Genomic DNA, 20,775 nt, shown 5'->3' with positions numbered 1-20,775 from the left:
AGAAGCAGAAGAAAAGAAGGGCTCAAAACAAGAGAAGAGGTTGGAGTGGAGAGAAAAAGAGGGCCTCGCGCGCCTAAAAGGGCGGTGCTGCGTTTAGCGCGCCTATGGCGACAAGGAAAGTGCCAGCAAATGAACATGCATATAGACGAATGATGCAGGTAACGAAGCGAGCCAGGCAGAGACACGGAGCCACGGAGACACGGGGACGCGGAGACAAGGAGACAGGAACGGCTCGAGATAACTTCAAAGACCGTCATGTTTCCTCTGCCCAAATCGGTCCGTTCGTGAGGGCTGCTGCATCCCTTTCTACCCCCGTCTCCCCTCTCCTCCCCTCTCCTCCCGCCCCCCTTCCTCTCCCTCTCTATCCACTTCCCAGCAGCTCCTTAATGTCCTCAATACGCGCCATCTTCTTTTCATCCTCTCCCATCATGCCCAGGCTCGACGCAATAAACTTCTTCCTGTCCTGGATCTTCAGCATGCGCACCTCCACACTGCTCTGTACTATGAACCGATACACCTTAACTTCCTCCGTCTGGCCCATGCGATGCACCCGGTCTATTGCCTGGGCCTCTGCCGCAAAACTCCACCATGGGTCCATCATATACACGCGCTTGGCCTGTGTTAAGTTTAGCCCTACACCGCCAGCCTTGAGACTAAGCAGCAAGACCGTGAAGCGCTTCGACGCGGCAAACTCGCCAAGCACAGCTGCACGCGCTTTCTGTGCCATGCTACCGTCTAGCCGCAGGAAGCGGATATGGACGCGGGCCAGGGCCGGCTCGATAATGTCGAGAAAGCTCGTAAATTGCGAAAATACGACTGCCTTGGCCTTAGCATCTTCCTTACGCAAAGCCCGCAGATGCGCAACGAGCGCCATAACCTTGGACGACGAGTCATGGGAGCCTAGGCGCTGCAGGCTGATCCGCGTGTTGCTTTTGTCTAAGCCGCCTGTGACTTCAGCTGTTTCATCGCCCTCATCTTCCTCGTACCGAACCACCTCGTAGAGCTCTCGTGTATTTATCGGCTGCCGGCAGCTAACGCAGCGCGGCTGTCGGCCTTTATCGGTCTCGTGGCGCATATATTCCAATAGACACTTCTTGCAAGATGAGTGCCAGCACCCCGTAACAGTCTGTTCCTCCATAGGCTCCTCCGTGCAAATTGGACACTCGGCATCGGCTTCTCGGCGTATCTGCTCAAGCGCATGGGCTCCAAAGCTCTTAGCCTTGGAATCACCAGCAGCAGCATCTTGGTCCACATCAGCGGAAAACTTCTGCAGCAAATGATCGAGGTCCATGTCATCTGTGAGGCCGTCCGAGGCATCGGCCAAAGCTGCCTGATCCGCTTCCTCAGCAACCAGCGCCCGGTTTCTGATCAGGACAGGATGGCAGCACACCTGGCGCAGACGCATGATCTGGGCAAAGATACTCGTATAAGCCTTAAACACAGTGCCATTGGCCATGTTCTCCGACAGGCTGTTTTGAGCCATGGCGAGGACGTGGTTGTAGATATCACGCTCCGTCTGTGACAGCTCGACCTCCACGATTTCGATGACCTTGGCGGGCAGTGGCACCAGTGGCTCGCCGGATGGCGTCTTCATGTCCTTAGTGCGACGCATGACTAAAGGCTCTAGAACAGTCTGCACCACATCCAGAGCACGCACAAAGTTCCGCGCTTCAAACGGCAAAGTAATGAATGTCCGCCAGTATGAGAAGTTGTTCCACGGCTCAACACCTAGAAACCGGACGAGACTAAAAAGGTCCTCCAGCCTGTTGACCACAGGCGTGCCAGTCAGCACCCAGCGATGAGTGGCAGCCAGGCCATAGCATGCCTTGGCCGTCTTGCTAATCCGATTTTTTATCGTGTGTGCCTCGTCAATGATAATGCGAAAAAAGCTAAGAGAAAACAAGCCAGTGTGAAACGTCTTATCCCCGTTTCGTGCAGCGAGCTGCGAAAACTCGGACAGCACCACGCCATAAGACGTAATCACAATATCGGGCGCAGAGGCCAGCGACGTGCACATAGCCTGCAAGTTGGCATTCTTCTCGGCCCCATAGTACACATACGTCCGGATGGTGCCTGGCTTGCTGGCCTTCTCAGCCTCGCTTTGCCATTGCGCTAGGAGAGACATAGGCGCAATGACAAGAGTGGTAAGTGGTGCGGGCTGTACTGTCGCCTGTGGTGTAGTGAGCAGGTCAAATACGGACGTGGGTGGTGTATCGAGAGTTGCCCCGCTGCCTGCTCGAGTGTCTGGCTTAGTCTGCTGTTCCCGCCACCCAGGGCGGTGTGAATGTACCAAACTGAGCATCTGGATCGTCTTCCCTAGTCCCATTTCGTCGGCCAGAATGCCGCCCAAACAGTTTTGCTCCTGAGCTTGGAAATGCAGCGACATCTCGCCGCTGTATGGATTGAGATAGAATTTCGTCACGCCATCAATAGCCGGCATGTCATTACCATCACCGTCCTTCGTCGGCCACTCGTACTCTTCCCAGAGCGGATGCAACGACATCTTGCGGTGAGTCTCCTCATCCTTTTCTTTGCTCATCATCCAGTGCAGCGACTGGCGTTGGTATGGTCGCAGATCCATGGCAAAGGTATCAGCAGGTGTTGCTTGAGGCGTATTAAAGTCAAAGGACTGGGCCTTGCGGTATAGCGCATCAAGCTGATCCTGCTCAAGAACCTGGCCATCTTCAGGCTCGGCTTGGGTGGAAGACGGAATCGCAGTGGGGCTCTGCGTGCCAGGGAGTCCATCACTAGCTCTTGAGCCCTGGTCATCCAACTCGGCTGCCTTCAGCAAATCTTGTCGTCGATCTTTTGTGTTTTGAGTCTCTTTGCCTACCGCCCCGCTTGACGTTGGCGCCAAGTTGATTTCGGTAAACAGTTTAACCAGCGCCACCTGGCGTAGTCTCAAGTCCCGCTCTTCTGCCGTCTCGTCCTGCTCAAACACGCCGCGCGCCGACATGTCAGGTCCTTGAAATTTAGACTGGTCAAACGCCGAGCTAAGCAGCTCTGCACGTAGTTGAATGAAAATCGTATCATTTGTCCGTAGCCGGTCTGGCGCATAGACCACAGTGCCCTCGAAGCGGGCCACCTTTTGGTCCTGCAATGTCGAAATCCAGACAGCCGCTTCTTTGGCCAAACGTCCAACTTCCTGGCCAGCCTTGTTTGTAAACCTCACAACCACGTCGACCTTTTGCTTAGCACCCCGCAAAGCTGTACCTTTTAACTTTGGCTGACTAATCTTGTGTCTTTCGATATTTACCACGTCGCCATACTTGACCAGCCCAGATCCACTGCGCGTGGCCCAACCCTCGACACCAAAGACGCCAATATATCGAGCAGTAGCAGGCGATTCCTGTGTTGGTCGGTCACGCCACAAAGTTGCCGCAACTGAATTTGCTTTGGCGCTCTGGACGGCTCGTTTTTGGGCAGCCTCAAGGCTACGCCATGTACCATCAAAGAACATGTTGACTGCAAGCTCGAGATTGTTGCCACAGTGGTCTCGTAACAGAGTCAGAATCGGACGCTTGACCTTCTGGCCAACAAAGGCTTCGAAAGTTGCTTCATCAAAGGCAACCACAGGTGCCGGTGCCGAAGGAACCACAACAGGCTCAGGGTCAACATCAGTATGCCGCACAAACAGGGAGTCGTCTTCGCTCGACGGTATGGGAACTGGCGGCGGGGGTGGTATGTGCGTGGGGAGGACTTGTTTTATATCATGGCTAGCAACGGGCTTGCATTCTGGTGTAGGCTCCGGCTTGACTTCTGGAAGAGAAGCCGCCTGTGCTTGTGGTGACGTAGTAAAGAAACGCTTTGGTTTACGCTCGATGGCCTGAAATGCTTCGGCAGCAATAGCCCCGGGTGTTGCGCTGGCATTTGCCCAAGTCGGGCACTCTCTAGCTGCTGGCGGCGACTTCGTGAAGAATCGTTTTGGCTTCGGCTTCCGGTCCGAGCTCTCGGCTACCGCCAGCTTTCGCTCTTTTCCAATGGGCGCTAGATACGATTCGGCGATGCTGGCCATAGGAAGCGGAGGTACAGAGGTATCGTCGTTTTCAGCCTTTATACGGGGCCTTTTAGGAGACCGCTCGTAGAAGTCTGACATTGCGCAGCGACGAAATAGGTATGGGCGATATAAAGGCTTTATAGTGTAATATCGTGGGTAAATGAACGTTAGCAAGAGATCGTGGATTCATAAGGCGTGAGTCGTCGTTTTTAAGCAGAGAAAAAACCTGCGCAGAAATCAACTGTCGCAAATTGAATAGAGAGAAAAGATGGCCCAAGAAAAACGGTAAGCAAGAATTACGAAATAGAACCAAAATATATTCCATGCTAGATGATCATCACCGAAAGAGGCGGCATATTTTTGGATAGCGTTGTGCAGTTTTGACTGCTATGCAAAATGAGCTGGCTGGTCTACACGCGACGCGATGCACTTTGCACGTGGTCACGTGATTTTAATTCTTATAACCCTATTCACAGACCCTAGTTCGGAGCTCTCTTTTTATATTGTTTCCTTGGACAAAGACCGCCACACTCGCCATGCTATTTTCCAACTTGACTGAGTTTTAAACGGATCGAAATTCGTTTTTTCTAGCATCAGGAGATGCTCTGCCGCTGGAACCGCCTCAACAAACACCCCAAAGCTGTGCTTGATAGCCCGCCATTCTTGAGACACATTAAGTGCCTCGTGGTTGTGACCTTCTTCGTCACCATGCTCAAACGCGTGGCCGACTTCCTTGCCTTGTTTGAGGTTTGCTAGCATTTCCCGCGCCGTCAGCAGGTGGTCATTCGCCCGGGTAGCCACTTCAAAAATAGCGTCGCAGAAGCCATGCGCCTGTGGCCCTAATCGGTATACTTCCTCCTCCCGCACACCATGTGTTGCCAGTACGTCTAGCGGCAAAAGCAATACAGGCTCTTTGCGTCCGGCCCTTCCGTCGGCCTGCTGCTGCGGCGCCGCAAGCACAGGCACTCCCCTTAAGACAGCTACAATGCCGCATGCTTTACCTATGTGACTGGCAAGGTGGTCTGCGACCGTGCTCTGTACGCCGGCAGCAGCCAGCGTCGCGTACATGATTCCAGAGTATGTGTGCTCAGCATACTCCTCCAAAGCTGCAATGCTAACAAACGGCCGGTTGTCTATGTATTTACGGCGCATCTTGACCAGACGGCTTGTCCAAAAGCGCAGGGTAGCCAGAGAAGCTTCGGGATCACGATCTCGGAGAGAGTCCAAAGCATGCCGTAGCAAGACGCATATAGGCTCGCGCGGGGGACTTCCGGCAAAGGTCTGCTCAATCACATCCTGCCAAAAGACCGCACGGAGGGTGCGCAGCTGCGGCGTATGTGCGGTTTCCGGCAGACGAACGAGTTCGAGATTTAGGGCGCGAAGGGCGAGGTACATGTCCTGAGCCGGACGGGGAACAAAACGACGGATAAGGCTGGCATCGCGGTCTTGGCGGCTACAAGAGGGAGGGACGACACGGGAACCAGCACATGCGTTAGTTTGGGGCGAGCAATGTGGGAAACAGGAAGCAGGAAATCGAGTCAAACATGCCTTATTCTAGCTTCGCAGAACTGCCGCGCTTTAGCTACATCTATGCTTTCAGCTGTGCTTAGCCTCCTTAGCGCACCAGCCCGTAGCTGTAGCGGGACTGTGTTAGCATGTGCATGTCTAAACAACTGCCGGGCTCCTCTAGCTGGATAAAGAAGGTCCATAGGTAGGGAGATGGATAGTGCAGGGAGGTTGAGGGAGGGCACAGATAAGAGTAAAAAAAATAAGAGGAGCAATAGCAAGAACAAGAAATTGTCTAACCTACCACAAAGCGTCCTCCCATCAAGCTTCGACTAAAGTAATGTATATCTTCCCTTCTATTGGTCAATGGTTTCCATCAGGTCTGGGGAAGGAGAATAGCGGGGCGCTTTTTTTGCTTAGCACTAAGTGCACACCTGGGGTCCCTTGGTAATACTTGTCACACAAGAATCACGTGCATTGCCATAGTGGGGCCCAGCGACTTTTCCAGCTGCTAGGACTTCTCTATCACTTGGCCTGCCTGTACTGTAATCTTGATTACTTTGCGCCACCAGTAGACAACAGCCCACACGATCAAAATGCTGTATGAGATGGTTGGAATTGTGAGTGGCCTATTCTGACGCACAATTCAACGACCCCTATGTACTAACTATTCTATAGGTTCGACCCGGCAAGCTTGCCGAGGTTAAAGAGTAAGTTTCCCCCAGTCTCTTCTCTTCTCTTCTCTCCTCAGCCGTGCCTTTCTCTCCGGCCTGTCAACGAATCTCAACCCCGATCCCGCTCAGCACTCAGGCGCCGGGAAAACACGCTGAGAACGCTCCCGAAATCCATCAGCCTATCGCTAACCCCAACCACCACTAGAATTGCCCTCGCTGTCGGTCAGATCATTCTTAATGGTGGCGGCGTCGTGCGTTCCATCGCCAACTGGGGCGTATACGACCTGCCCAACCCGATTGTGCGCCACCAGATCCAGCACCGCCAGGGCCACTACTTCGTCATGCGCTACGACTCATCAACTAATGTGCACGAGGCGATTCGCAACAACATGCGCCTAGACCCACGGGTGGTGCGGTCAGGCCACGTCAAGCTGGGCGACGGCAAGCTGAGCAGCCTAGTCAAGTACGGGCCTATTCACTGGAAACAACGGTCAAATCTATGAGTGGTTGGAGGATGAGGAGGGGCAAAAGAGTGTAGAAGAGGAGGGGGGGAGCCAAGAAAGAGGCGGACGAGAAGATGGACAGGCCCTAGTCCTCCGCCGGCTGTACTATCTCACGTCTTGTTCTCAAAGCTCTCTCCAAAGCTGTACTATATCACGACTGTCTTGCTTTTTTGTTGCGACATATTGTTTTTATCCTTTTCCTACATTAGCATTGTACGGCAGCACTTGATTTAGATATAAATCATTGTTCGTATCCTTCAGACTGAAAACATATGACACTGTTTCTAGTCCGTGCCATTCCCTCCCTGATTCAAAGTCTGCTTTGTTCACTCTCACTGCCATCCCTTCTTGTTCCTTGGTCTGGCTTGGCTACTAGCCTAGTCGGACTCTTCGTCGTCCCCTTCCTTTGCTTTCCCTCGTGGGTCTCCAAACTTCTCGTAGAACCACGCCACGAAGCCATCGATAACGCTTGGCCAAGCGCCGTCTTCGTTCCAGAAAGATAGCGTCTCGTCTTCCACAGCCTTACGGGCGAACTCTAGTGTTTGATTCCACATGTCCTTGTTGACTGGCCGTGGGTAATGTTCGTTGAGATATTCCACCCACAAACTAAGCCAGTCGTAGTTGGCCGTCTTCCATTGCCAGCCGGGGGTCCCAAATAGCATGTTCCAGTAGATGGTGGCATTCTCCAGACTTAAAGATTTCTGATCGGGCTCTTTGCCCACAACAAAGGCATAGCGATAGACTGTCTTGAAGTATCCAGGGTCCCGGGACAACAGGTTGGTGTAATCTCTGATGTAGGCCGCATGGGCTTTGGTATTGGCGTCAATGCTGTAAATTTCAGCGTCAGCGACGCGGGCTACGCATACCCCACAGGTGCAATGTATATTCAATCCACTCACCCTTTTGATGACCAACCCTCCATGAAACCCTGGCGGGTAATTTGGCCAATGGATGGCGCGCGCACGGCTTCCAAGGCTACAAACATCTCTGCATTCTCAAGGTTCACGTTCAGGGTTTCTGCCAAGTACGTCATGGAAGATTCAATCCCAATAGAATCTTTGGGGTCACTGGCGCCTCTCAAGCTGTTGAAGATTTGGTTCAACGGAGCCTCCTGAGAGTACTTGTTGTTGGAAGCCACATAACTAAGAGCAGCGAAAAACAGTTAGCTAGTTAGGACATGGACAACATCAACAAAAGATGAGTTTCGAAGGAAACGGGAGAAACTTGGGTGGCTGAGTAACGGTGGCGCTTGCCAATGACCGGTCCTCAGGGTTGCTGAGAAATCATGTAGATTTACCCCTGCGGTGTCCGGCGCTGCTGACTCTCTAGCCGACTTTGAGAGGATAAAGCAAGGCCGGCCTTTTTCCAGCTGCGAATTCCCTGCTTAATATCGCGAAAGCTCATGCTTGACTATGTGTATGTGTGTGAGTGGCGATGAGCAGCGCTTAAGCTTTGTGGTATTCAACGAAGATGAAGAGGGAGTTAAATAGAGATATTAAAAAAGAAGCCGGGCCACGAAATAGCGAAAGTGGCGGAAGAGGGACGGGGAGAAGAAAGAAAAACGCAACGAGATTCTAAGGCTAAGGGAAAGAATAGAAAACAATGAGACAAAAAAACGAAAATAAAATAAAATAATAAGAAAAGCGGCTAGATCAAGGAGGCAATGCCTCATGCTCCAAAGAGGCAACTGCCACCCTCCACCATTGGCCTATCATCAACGGGCCATCGACAAGGCTACTAAAAAAAAACCTGTCAAGCGGCAGAGCCAATGGCAATAGAGATAATAGGCCAAGGCTAACGTGCTCAAATATCAAACGACCAACGGCGCGCCAGTCATCATCAACTTGTGACCCCAAAAAACTATTTCGTCTTAGAGCATCTTGTTGTTTCCCAAGGGGCAATCACATGTAAAGCACGGGCGACGACAAACGGCAAACGACAAACGACAAACGACAACGGGCAAACTCACGCTTTCATGGCTTCGTTCATGTTATAATTTGCCGCTCTTAAGAACTGCATTCTCTGGGTTAATACTACCACGGCACCTCCAATTTCCTCGGACAGACCCAGACAAGCGCATAAAAAACATACCTTAGCAGCAGTCTTCTCTGAATCTCCTGTCATGATCTGAAACTGGCTAGTCAAGGACCGCACCACCGCTGACGTTGGCATTGTGGCGAGACTATATTACTGGCTGATCGTGAACGGAAATGTAGGAGGGAGCGACGCTTGCAATGACGACGAGGAATATCGGCCTAACGTTGGAGCCGTACGTGGCTCAGAATGGGTTGGTGTCGTTGAGAGCAGGATAGACAGGACGGAGGAGTCTTCGGTAGAGTAGCCCAAGGATGGGATAAGCAAGTCTATAAATAAAGCGGGACAGCAGCAAGGCACAGCAGCAAGAGCACAAAACAAGCTATGCTTGACGTAGATTACAGAAGCAGAATTACCTGAGCCCCAAATGCCCCCCCCCCTCCCAAATGAACTCCGACCTGACAAGGCTGAGGAACTGTAACTTTGTTCCTAATATAGCGGGGCCCTGACGTCGTCTGGGTTGCCATTTAGTCATCTTGCGGTGCCTTTCTGTCATAGACAGTCCTTTTTTAGTATTTCTACGCAGGCACAGTGCGAAGTATCTCGACCAACTTATCAAATCAATTAATACCAATTCGCCATCAACGCGTCTTGCTGCGCGCTCTAAAAAACCACTTAAAAAATCATGTGGAAATAAATCAGAAATTACATAGCTTTATTATGAAAACATTCCGTTGCTATTGTATTGTGGTTCATGGCTTACGCTCATCAACAGCTTCAATTATGGTCTAGCTCTTGAAATCTAGCCCCCGTGTGTTATATTTGCCGCCTTTTCTATAGATCATCTACCTAGGTCTTTTATCCTATTAGATACTCATACTCCCCCATATCCAGTATCACCGTCCACAACGCCAATCTCGACATCTACATCGCCTGTTTAGAAGCCCTCGTCTGCGACAGATCAACGCACAGCGTTCCCTTTTCCCTCCTCTTTCTACCTTTATTACCTTCGGACTAGCAACCCCCGGCCCATTCATCCTCTATCCTCCCTCCCTACTCTTCCCCTCGGTCTCTACAATGGCCACCGCAGACAATGACGTCAATGGATCCGAACCTTCTAATCCTCTGACTGGTGTCACAGTTTGTTGCACCAGCTTGCCCGTCTGTGAAAGGGTGAGTCTGCTTGGTTCAGCCTCTTCTGGCTCGTCCGCTCAACCTCATCTTGATCTCCAGTCGTCTAACTCTTGGCCTCCAGGAAACCGTTGCTCTAGCAGTTCAGCAGCTTGGCGGCGAGCACATTTACGACCTGACCCCAGAGGTCACCCATCTCCTAGTCGGAAAATACGATACCCCGAAATACCGCCATGTAGCTCGCGCGCGCCCCGATATCAAGGCGATGGATCCAGCCTGGATCAACGCTGTCCGAGACGCTTGGCGTGCCGATGAGTTTGACTTTGCGGCTTTGGAAAAACAGTACCAGCTACTGCCTTTAGAAACAAACGGCGTCAGTACAATCAAAGGGGACGATGCCTCAGCGGTCGTCAAGCGTGGCCAGCTGCTAGTTTGTCTAACAGGGTTCGATGATCGTATGTCTTCCCGTAGTCAACCCTCCAAGCTTTGAATACCTCACTAACCATTGCCTGTCCTTTCAGCTCACGAACGCGCACGTATACGGCAGCTCATTGAGAAAAACGGTGGCATCTACTCCGGCGAGCTCACCAAGGCCGCCACACATCTTATTGTTTCGAAACCCACAGGCCGCAAGTATGAGGCTGCAATTAACTGGGGCCTCTATACCGTCTCAGTCTCGTGGCTCACGCAATCTATCGAGCGTGGCATGATCCTAGATGAGAAGTGCTTCAATCCGCTCTTGCCCCTGGAGCAGCAAGGATCCGGTGCATATGTACCTCGTGTAAACACGAAGCGCAAGAGGCCCGCTGCCGAGCTGCAAGGCGCTGAGACGAAACTCAGAAAGCTCCGCAAGACAGCCAGCATGAAGCTGGGCTCGGAACATGCATCTGTGTGGAACTCGATTCTCGGTGGCATGAAGCCAACCAATGCAGCTGAATCTACCCCCAAGCCTGTCGATAGCTTTGCCGACGGGCCTGAAGTCCGCCCTCCACCGGCAGTCTCACCCCCGACTAATAATTTGCCCCCGGCGATGCTTGAGCCAGCACCGCTATCCCACGACATGTCTATATTTGCAGGGTGTAATTTCTATATCTATGGATTCGAGCCCAAAAAGCTCAGGGTAGCTCGACAAACAGTGTCCAGTAGGGGTGCAACCATCTGTAATTCTGCTGACGAAGTAGAGGCTCTCCCGTGCAGCAAAAAACGTTTTATCTTAGTGCCACAAGACTCGCCGTGGGACAAAATAAAACATCTCGACGGAAGTAGCATGGTAGCAGTGCATATCGTCACAGAGTTCTTTATTGAAAAATGCCTATTCCGCAAGGCACTTCTAGACCCTACTGAGCATGTTATTGGACAGCCTTTTAAGGCTTTCCCAATCGCAGACTTTGGTAGCCTTAAGATAAATATGTCGGGGTTCTCGGGTACCGACTTGCATCATATTAGCAAGACTGTCGATCAACTAGGCGGCAAGGTTTGCGAGTTCTTCAACGCACAATCATCTATCCTCATTCTCCGTTCTCTACAGGGTGCTCGTAAAGAGAAACTCGAAAGCGCTATCCTGAATAATATCCCCATTGTTTCTGCGGATTGGCTTTGGGCCTGCGTCTCTTCTGGAACCAAGGCACCATTGAACGACTTCAAGTTCACGGAGTTGGAGCAGCGGGCCGGCCTTCTCCAGCCCCGAAAAAGCCAAGAACCTCTACGTAAGAGTAGATCAGAAACAATGCCTACTTCTGGAAACACACGCGCAAAGACTACCCTAAAGTCTGGAGACCAGGACGTCGCGGGGACGTCCGGCTCCAGGCCCAATTCCAGAGCTCTTCCTTCGCGAAGTTTTGACACTTCAGCCTTCACCCACAGCGACAATCCTCAACCTACATCCCTCTCGAAAAGGACCCGCTCCGAGACTACTAAACACTTGTCACACATAGAAGATGGGTTCGCACCATGCAAGAGTGGCGCACTGTTTGATGTCTCCGTAAACGCCCTTAATAAGACCGCCGAAAAATCGGCCCCTGCAGGCTCAAAAAAAGCAGTACCGCCCTCTGCAAGCATCCAAGAGTCCCCGCCAAGACAGGTATCAAAACCAGTGAAGGAGCCCTCCAAGGCTTCAGTTTCTTTTCTCCAGGCTGCCCTTGACAACGAGTCAGACGATGAAGAGCAGGAAACGGGTGCTCCTGTAGATATCGCTCCAACCCGTGAGCAGTCTGCAGAGAGCGCCACCAAGGATGAGGCCGGCGCCGGCGCTCCACAAGCACAGGACAACCCTTCCCCTCAGTCTGAGGTGCTTCCCGACACTGCGATTCCAACTCCTGCAGCCCAAAACCCCCTTTCAGCGCAGCCCACTGTCGCCTCTGTGCCGGCCAGCGATACAAAAGCCAAGGAGCGCAAGGCCCTGTCTGCACAACTGCTCAATATTCTTGACAGCCACATTGCCACATCCAACGGGTCGGCATCTGCCAGTCCACATGAACCATCAAACGACGCAGCCAAAAAGCGCAATCGCCGTGTGTTTGGGCGGAATCTGAGCACTACCTCGGCAGCTTCTACAATCTCGTCAAACAGCCATCAGGAAGCCGAAGCCGAGAAGGACAACGACGTGCCCGGGGCCAGCTCGCGCCATTCCGAGACAGGTCGCCCGCCGCCAGCAACGCAAGTTGAGTATCGAGATCCCGAAGCTGCCAAGGTCCGGGCAGCTCTCTTGGATAAAATGAGCGGTCGAACGACAGCGGAGTCCTTGCGAGGACGCAGGAGCGCGAAGTAATAGAAGGTGAGAAATTTACTCTGCAGAGCTGGAAAATACGCGAAAAGAACAACTCCGTAGCTACAAGAATCCAACGCCGCAACTACATAGAAAAACTTAATATCGCAATCGCACAAAAGTAACTGTGCTCTACACCTACGAACCATACAAACACGACGATGCTGGCCGTCATAAGCGAACACATCAACGCATTTAGGGTTTAGAAGGGGCGCAAGAGCATTATAACCCTAAGCACACATATACTCGTATCAGCATAGCATGAGCACGAGCTATGCAAAATACGCGTATCTGTCGGCTCCCTATTTGAGACGGAATCGGCGGAAATTACGGCAATATCAGATGGGACAAAGTTTAGTAACAAACGAGGAGGCTACAGGGGCGAACAGACACGAGCAATCGAGCGTCCATCTACCTCAGACACCACGCCGCGCATAAGACACCCCTCTAACCATATACAATGCAGCCTACATGCCCTTACGGTCTTATCATCCTTTTCGAGTTTGAGTCGGGGGGTTTGTTCCAGCAACGAACGTAGCTGTCCGTCAGTAAGGGCAAAACGCTAGAGATGGAGCAGGCGGGATTGCGTTGCGGCTAGCCTTTCGCTGAACTGGTCCCTAAGCACCGGCGGGTTCTTTGAGACTCCTCACTGGCGACTTGCAAAGTGCCAGAGGCTGCTAGGGCGAAAGAGGGCATGATGCATTTAACCTTAGCATAGCGCTCATAATATTGCAACTATGCAGGCACTTGCTTTTTAGTTGCTGACCTAAACTCCGTTTCCGGCCGCTGCGAGCAAGAGAAGGACAACTAGAGGGAAAGAAACGAAAGCAACAACACAAAGAGAGGCTCTTGATCTCGCTTGCCGCTCCACCGACATGATCCTTGTCTGCAAAAATCGACTGGCTGGCCTGCTCAAGTTCTAGCCAGGCCTTTTGCGTCTTAGCGTGCCTTTTCCGCTCCGCCCATTCCAGCAGAGAGAGACAAGAGGATGCCCAGAGAGAAGCTCCCGAAGGCGAGGGTGAGACAAGAAATCCCGATGTCCCATCCTCCCCGCAAAATTTGTCTGCTGCTGACATAAGCCGATTTGTCTTTGGCGGCTCGACCGTCCGTTCCTCAGGGCTCCTGGGCGCATCCTCTTCTTGCCATCGTCGCCCTAGAAGATGGAAAGGAAGAAGAGGAAAAATCAGCCTAGTCTACTAACAATGCCTGAGCCGGGCGGACTACTACACACTTGATGACACTGTCCACATGCATAATGTAGCCAGCACGACGCCAAGAGCGGGTGGTCAGCCAGCGAGTAAATACGCCCAGCCTCTTGAACCTTTTTTTCGTGCTTAGGGAGGCAGAGAGGGGCAGGCTCTTGTTGCCACTAAATTGGCTTCGCGTCTCTCGGATGATGCTTTGTAGGCCCTCTTCGCTCTTCGCATTGTCTAATCGTCTCATTTCGTCTCATCTCAAGAGAGTGCCAAGCCGCCTACGGGATTTTCGCTGCTGCCACTCATCACACATCGCATCACATCAACAACACTGCATCGTCCACAGTGAATCGAATCACAAAGCGCCTCGCCCACATCGCCCCATATCGCATCGCATCGCTGTCTCATAGCTACTGCGTAACAGCAGCGTCTGCCACACCATACATGGGTTGCGGCTTACCACAACTGCTAGGCGGAGGCGGCAAACAAACAGTATCTACGCTTTGTGCTGGCTGAGTCGTTGAGCTTCCAGAAGCTCTGTCTCATCTGTCTTTCTCCGCAGTGTGTCCCCTTTGCCTCGCCCCCTGTCGGCCCGTGACCTTGTGGCTTTGGCCTGTGTGTTTTTTTGGTTGGCTTTGGCTTTGGTCTTTGGGGTTGGTTGACCGTTTTTAGACTGTCCCTTGACACCCCGGCTCTGTATTTTTCTGTCCTTGCCCGCCTTTCTCCTCTGGTTTTTCGTTGTCAGACACCCCCCCCCCCCACGCCCAGGCTCATGCTCTTATTGTCGCTCGCCTTGCAACTTGATACCGTATAGACCGGCTTATTTACGTGTGTGCTGTCCCCTCCTCTCCTTGCCCCTAATCGCTGCTACTGCTAGACCCACGTTCGCTTTTGTAGGCTCCCCAGACTTCAGCTGGCTGCGACAGGGGCTACGGATTTCATGGGAATTGTCAATTAATGAAAAAGCTTCCGCTTGCGCAGACGAGGGGTGACTGATAGCGAAAAGCACTCCCTAGGAGCAGCCGCAGAAACCTCCACCGACAAACGAGAGCCACAGGAGCCAATTGTATGTTCCGTGCCATCCATTCGCACACAGATCGTCTCATCCACGCCCACGTCCAGAGGCATCGCCGCCACAGAATCTCCATCCCGCAACATCCCGCGCCCATACACATCGGGACTCGGACCCAGACTCAGACAAGACCTAGATCTAGATACAGACTCCGTCGCAGACCCAGACCTAGGCCTATAACTTCTCCTTGGGGTCTAACCTCATCTCATCCCCTGCTTCTGCCGCTGTTGCAACCGCGGGATATTCCTGCCCCGGGTATCTCGCGCATTCCGACGCCACCGCGTGCTCGACCGGCTCCGTCCCGCTAATCTGATACCTCCTTCCCCCCGATTTTCCGCGCTTTACGAACCGCCAATTCACATGTCGACCCGGGCAGATACTCGCCGGACGTCTTTGATATTCCCGTTCGGCTCAAAGGACAAAGACAAGGACAAAGATCGTGAGGGCGAGGGCGCGTCACGCAGTGGCCTGGCGCGGTCCAACACTGTTGTTCTGGCCAAGCCCGACGATAAAAGAGCCACCGCGGGCGCCGGCGCGGGAAACAGCAGCAGTGCTGCGACTCCCGGTGCAAGTGTAGCCGTAAGAGATGCTCCGTCTGTTTCAACGACCTCAGTAACCAATAGCGGCCTTGATCCACTTTCTGAAGTAAGTAAATCCTATGTGTCCGAGGAAAAAGAACAAGCCTAGAAGCCTCCATGCCCGGCCAGTCTTTCTTCTTCTGTGTTGTTCTCCGAAAACTGTCTGCCTGCATCTGTATCTCCATTTCTCTCCGCTATCTCCGCCCCTAATATTGCCTGCCTGGGTACATTGTTCCCGAGTCGTGCTCCGCTCCGTTATCCTATTTCCCTTGTCCTTTCTTCTATTGCTCTGATAGTTTATTCTTCCCCCTGGCACTGGCTCCTCCTTGTCCCTTTTTTCCCTTTTTGTTGCTTCTTTTAATTCTTCTTTTTTCCCTTTCCGCGCCTTTTACACTGCCCTGCAGCACCAGTTCCTCAGTCCTACGTCAAAGTTAGGCAGCATGAAGGTTAAATTGTTCCCCTGTTCATGCTTGCTAGTTTGCTCGTAGTGCATGCAGGCTTGTGTTGCTGTGAAGTGGAAGCTAGCAAGGTGGTAGGATCAAGGCATCTCTTTTCTTATTCATCATTGTTTTTGCTAGGTCTCAGGGTAATGTTTGTCTTATCTTCCCAACAACTAGGCAGAAACAGAAACTCGACGACATATCCGAGAAGTGGGAGTCAAGGGAACCAGAGAGAAGAGAGAGAACCACAGAAAACGAACCAGAGCCTTACCCCCCTCCCCTCCCCCTTGTTTTGCCCAGATAAACAGCTTTTGTCATGGGGGGTTCTTTTACATCCATTCCGTCCGTCTTGCCTGCAGGTTTGGGACTTTGATCACTAATCCTTTACGACTTTTGACAGCATATCCTACAACGGACTTCAACTAACGACCTGTCCCATTCTCTCTCACATCTCCATTCTCATTCTCATTCTCATTCCCACCCCCATCCCCATCCCCATTCCCATACCCACTCTAATTCCGCGTCAGCGCCCCGCAGCCACACACACTCTCGCTCGCCCTCTGGCTCTGCAGCCCGTCCTCAGTCTATTTCTTTCTCTTCACATCACGCTAGCCGTCTCAGCCGAAATACAGCTCGCTCTAAGCCTCCCAGCCTTGGCTCTGTAGTAGCCAATCCCGATCTCACCACTCGATCCCAAGCCTCAGGCACTGGAGACGGCATCATTTCTGCTGTCACTGCTACTGCTGCGCCGATTGCAAGCAGCGGTGTATTTACCGAAACGTCGAAAGAGAAGAAGTAAATATGTCTCAAGTCTTGTCGTCGCTTTCTTTGTCTCCTTGATTAATTGCTAACAGCTCCCTCTGCCTCTCCCTCAGACGCTCCTCGTCCTTTTTTAACCGCCTGGGCATGATTGGAAACCGTCACAAAGAAGATTCTGTTGGTGATGGCGAAACCTCAGACTCAGGAGACCACCGCATAGAAGGTGCGCGTATCCTCATGTCACCAGACGCTAGCGGCTTCATCCCCCATCACAAGGAACCAGCCAAATATCAGCGCATCAAGTCCAACTGCAAACGACACAAAGAATTTGGGAATCTGTTCCTTGCGCAGGAGCTATCGGCTGCCCGTGACGCAGCTGTGAACCTCGAGGCTGCCCGGGGTCCTATTGGCTCTAATGGCGGCGGCATATCTGCCTCAAAGACTGGTGCTACCGTCGCAGCAGGTGCTACCGTGAAACCTGCACGCCCCGAACTCACGTCACACGATGGTGCTGTGTGGTGCATGGAGTTTAGTCAGGATGGCAAGTATCTCGCCGCAGCAGGACAAGACGGCATTGTGCGTGTGTATGCTGTGCTAGCAAGTCCCGAGGACCGTTACAGCGAGGAAGACAGCACTCCAGATCCGTCGCATGGCGAGAGGCTGCGCGCCCCCGTCTTTAGGTCAAGGCCTGTGCGCGAGTTTGCTGGACACGAGGGTGAGGTTCTGGACCTAACATGGAGCAAAAATGGGTTTTTGCTGTCTTCCTCCATGGACAAGACAGTCCGCTTGTGGCATCTGGACTATCGCGAGAGTCTTTGTGTCTTCAAGCACCGCGACTTTGTGACCTCGATTTCCTTCCACCCTCGCGATGATCGCTTTTTCCTGGCAGGCTCTCTTGACTGTATTCTGCGTCTTTGGAGCATTCCCGACAAAGCTGTAGCCTTTTCGGCAACAGTGCCAGACATGATCACCGCTGTATCCTTTTCTCCCGACGGCCAGACCTCTATTGCCGGTATGCTGCATGGTCTTTGCATGTTCTTTGAAACTGAGGGCCTGAAGCTTCAGAAGGAGATGCATGTGCGGTCATCGCGCGGCCGAAACGCAAAGGGCAGTAAAATTACTGGCATCGAGACCTTGGAGACGCCCAGCTATCATGACGGCGGAGTCAAGGTTCTCATCACATCCAACGACTCTCGTATCCGGCAATACAACATGCGGGACAAGTCCCTAGACATCAAGCTTAAAGGCCACGAAAACGTGTCTAGCCAAATCCACTCTCGCCTAAGCGAGGATGGCCAGTTTGTGATTTGCGGCAGCGAGGACAAGAGGGTTTTCATCTGGCCGACCAATCTAAATGAGGGTGACGCAAAAGACAAGCGCCCGCTCGAGTATTTTGAGGCCCACGATGATGTTGTCACTGTCGCTATGTTTGCACCAACCAGCACTCGGCGTCTTGTTGGGTCCTCAGACGACCCCATCTACGACCTGTGCAACCCGCCGCCGATCAGACTCATGAGCAGAGAGGAGGCTTCTGCCAGCCAAACTTCGCTCTCGCAACCATCTTCTACAAGGCGCATGAAGCCGGAGGAATCGCCGGCGTATATTGCCCGCTCAGCACATAACGACGGAAATATCATCGTAAGCAGCGACAAGTCTGGTATCATCCGCGTGTGGCGTCAAGATTGCGCTGCTACCAAGCGCCGCCACGAAAACCTGTCAGCGCAGCGGTTGTCGACTCTTACGCGGACGGGAAGCATCATGACCCGGACGAGCTTTGCTAGTAGCTCGCCCTACTCCCGGCGTGGATCGGTTTCACATCTTGGCGCAGCAGCAGCAGCATCTGCAGGAGGGGCTGGTGCTGTTGGGGACGGGTCCGCGGAGAAACCGGTGCAATTAAATTCAGACATCATCGACTCCTGGAGACAGGGCGTAGTTGATAGTCCAGATGCCCTTGGCTCGACTGGGCCAGGACATGCCGTTGAGCCCCCTCGCACGCCCACTAATTTGGGTCATCTGGGACAGGCCCAGGCTCTTACACCACCCAGCTCTGACAAGGCTCAGCATTGTGAAAGTGCTATTGACGACAGCCCCCCCTACCGACGCGGGGCTGTGCCTGGCCCGGAGCTTTCTCCTCCAATAGTAGAGTTGTCAGATGACGGCGAGGCGCCAGAGAAGCAAACAGAAACAGAAGGCCAGGAAGGCTTCATCGAATCTTTCTTAAATCGATGGCGCGGCCGATCAGCCCCTACCGTATCATCAGTGGCGGCGGCGGCCATGGCCGCGGTCACAAACGGGAACACCAGGACCAACAGTACAGAAAACATTAATGTTCCCGCTACGGCTGAAGAGGCACCCCAGCCTGGCACAGCAGTCACCTTTGCTATCGAGCCGCTTCGCTCGCCAACGCCAACAACTCCGACGGTGGGAGTCCAAAGGCCTTCACTTGAGGAGAACAGGCGCTTTGATGACGATGACCTTGCGGGAACAACGCCTACCCCAAGCAACATACATTTACTTTCCCCCAAAGCCCGGGCCAAGCGTCGCCACAGTGTTGGCCCGCGAGCGCTCACGGATACGTATATTGACAGAACCTCCAGCAAAGCCCATGATCTAGCACTCCCGTCGCTTGATCCCCGGCCAAAGAGCGCGCATGGCGTCGGGTCGGGTGCAGTCCCAGCCATTGCCATCATCGACGAGAATGCGGAGCTGCAGCAGGAAGACCAAGATGAGACCGATGGCAACGAAACGCTGGGCTCATCGTGTGCGGGTTGTGGGCGTCGCGACTTCTATATGCGCAAGATTGGCGGAAGGCCGCGACTACTGTGCAGTGGCTGTGGCATGCTAGTGTCGGAGAGCCAACAGTTTTAGTTGGAATGAAGGAGTAGGACAGTCAAAGAGCCAACTGAGATTATGATTACGAGAGAGGGGAGGGTGATGGTGAGCTGAAATAAAGAACAGAGGACCAGACAGAGGATGGACGGATGCCAGTCATCTCAAGTGTTCTATCGTATCGAGATATGTATCTATTAGTATTTAGCGTCCTGCGGACGGCTACTCAGCAAATGTCATATATTTTCACACAAAGCATAGAACACCTGATCTTGAGTTATGTTTATTAATAGCTAGCTAATAGAATGCTTGCCGTGCTCCGATAGCGGCAAGCGTTGCTACAGATACTCCAGGCCGGCGGTCCGCCAGCCAGGCTAGGGGACCTAGCTGGGGCAGGCAGGAGGAGGCCGGTGTCGGAAGGGATAGGGAACCTTGAAGGGGCGCCGCCGGGTTCATGTGCCCTGTCCGAGGAGAAGAAGAAGCACAAAGTGATGTTCGCCTTGAAGCCGGAAAGTCCATCGATATGATAATTGCGCAGGCAAGACCATCGGTGGAGACGCCTATTAAGCATCTAGTATCAAGCCCACTCCCTCCCCATTCTTGTTTTTTTTTCCAGCAGGCCACAAGGCACTTACAGATCGGCAGGACCTTTGGCAGCGCTCTTGGCGGGATCTTCAGAGGTGGGAGCAGAGGCAGGCGCCGCAGTAGCCTTGGCATTGGCGGCCTTGACCAGTTCATTGAGCTTTGCGGGCACGGCGCCCTTCATCTGGTCCATGACTTTGCCGCCCTCGAAGACGACAAAGGTAGGAATGCTGCTGACGCCGTACTCCTGGGCCAGTTCGTTGAGCTCGTCAATGTCAATCTTGGCGAAAGCTAGCTTGTCGGGCACAGCGCTAGCAGACGACAGCGTCTGGAACAGCGGGGCAATGGCCTTGCACGGGCCGCACCAAGACGCCCAGAAGTCGGCAACGACATATCGGTGCGACTTGAGGAGGGCCTGGAATTCGGCAGTGGTGGAGATGTTGCGGAGAGCCATTTCGGAGGAGTGATGAGGGCGTAGTGTTGATGGAAGTGGTGGTGGTAGTGGCGATAGTAGCGGTAGGGTAGTGTTTGCTAGAGAACGCGTGATTTACAGAACAAGAGTGTGACTGTTGACAAAAGGAAGAAGAGAAATTGTACACGCTAAAAGATGGAAGTGAGATAGCTCGTCTTGACAGTGGGGTTGGCCAGGTGGGGGCCTACGGCGTTATATAGGGGGGGGGGGGCAAAGGAGGGGGGCTACTGCATAGCAC

The 20,775-nt window shown here is 52.9% G+C and overlaps 7 protein-coding genes across 7 annotated transcripts; 3 read left to right on the top strand and 4 right to left on the bottom strand.

Annotated features, from left to right (window-relative positions):
* Positions 1-361: 361 nt before the first annotated feature.
* Positions 362-4,096, bottom strand: HOO65_040821 (DNA repair protein RAD5; the record flags this gene model as incomplete). Its single annotated transcript, XM_071000744.1, has 1 exon — positions 362-4,096. One exon carries the CDS (start codon positions 4,094-4,096, stop codon positions 362-364), a length of 3,735 nt encoding a protein of 1,244 aa, XP_070859664.1.
* A 399-nt stretch (positions 4,097-4,495) lies between these two features.
* On the bottom strand, positions 4,496-5,392 carry HOO65_040820 (squalene/phytoene synthase; the record flags this gene model as incomplete). Its single annotated transcript, XM_071000743.1, has 1 exon — positions 4,496-5,392. One exon carries the CDS (start codon positions 5,390-5,392, stop codon positions 4,496-4,498), a length of 897 nt encoding a protein of 298 aa, XP_070859663.1.
* A 707-nt stretch (positions 5,393-6,099) lies between these two features.
* On the top strand, positions 6,100-6,680 carry HOO65_040819 (mitochondrial 37S ribosomal protein bS6m; the record flags this gene model as incomplete). The annotated part of the gene is made up of 3 exons (XM_071003037.1): positions 6,100-6,123; positions 6,182-6,213; positions 6,383-6,680. 3 exons carry the CDS (start codon positions 6,100-6,102, stop codon positions 6,678-6,680), a joined length of 354 nt encoding a protein of 117 aa, XP_070859662.1.
* Positions 6,681-7,057: 377 nt separating this feature from the next.
* Positions 7,058-8,852, bottom strand: HOO65_040818 (Defective in cullin neddylation protein 1; the record flags this gene model as incomplete). The annotated part of the gene is made up of 4 exons (XM_071002734.1): positions 7,058-7,508; positions 7,580-7,822; positions 7,978-8,090; positions 8,772-8,852. 4 exons carry the CDS (start codon positions 8,850-8,852, stop codon positions 7,058-7,060), a joined length of 888 nt encoding a protein of 295 aa, XP_070859661.1.
* Positions 8,853-9,791: 939 nt separating this feature from the next.
* On the top strand, positions 9,792-12,612 carry HOO65_040817 (BRCA1 C Terminus domain-containing protein; the record flags this gene model as incomplete). Its single annotated transcript, XM_071002575.1, has 3 exons — positions 9,792-9,854; positions 9,907-10,300; positions 10,367-12,612. The coding sequence occupies 3 exons, from the start codon at positions 9,792-9,794 to the stop codon at positions 12,610-12,612; spliced, it is 2,703 nt and encodes a 900-aa protein (XP_070859660.1).
* Positions 12,613-15,237: 2,625 nt separating this feature from the next.
* Positions 15,238-19,522, top strand: HOO65_040816 (putative WD repeat-containing protein C3H5.08c; the record flags this gene model as incomplete). Its single annotated transcript, XM_071002492.1, has 3 exons — positions 15,238-15,526; positions 16,423-16,690; positions 16,750-19,522. 3 exons carry the CDS (start codon positions 15,238-15,240, stop codon positions 19,520-19,522), a joined length of 3,330 nt encoding a protein of 1,109 aa, XP_070859659.1.
* Positions 19,523-19,769: 247 nt separating this feature from the next.
* HOO65_040815 (Thioredoxin-like protein) lies at positions 19,770-20,519 on the bottom strand (the record flags this gene model as incomplete). Its single annotated transcript, XM_071003017.1, has 2 exons — positions 19,770-20,043; positions 20,119-20,519. 2 exons carry the CDS (start codon positions 20,517-20,519, stop codon positions 19,770-19,772), a joined length of 675 nt encoding a protein of 224 aa, XP_070859658.1.
* Positions 20,520-20,775: the final 256 nt, after the last annotated feature.

This window comes from Ceratocystis lukuohia (assembly GCF_044167205.1).
Source record: "Ceratocystis lukuohia strain C4212 chromosome Unknown Supercontig4_pilon, whole genome shotgun sequence".
Taxonomy (NCBI): domain Eukaryota; kingdom Fungi; phylum Ascomycota; class Sordariomycetes; order Microascales; family Ceratocystidaceae; genus Ceratocystis; species Ceratocystis lukuohia.
Note: the sequence above shows the minus strand (reverse complement) of the source record. Positions and strands in the feature narration are given on the sequence as shown.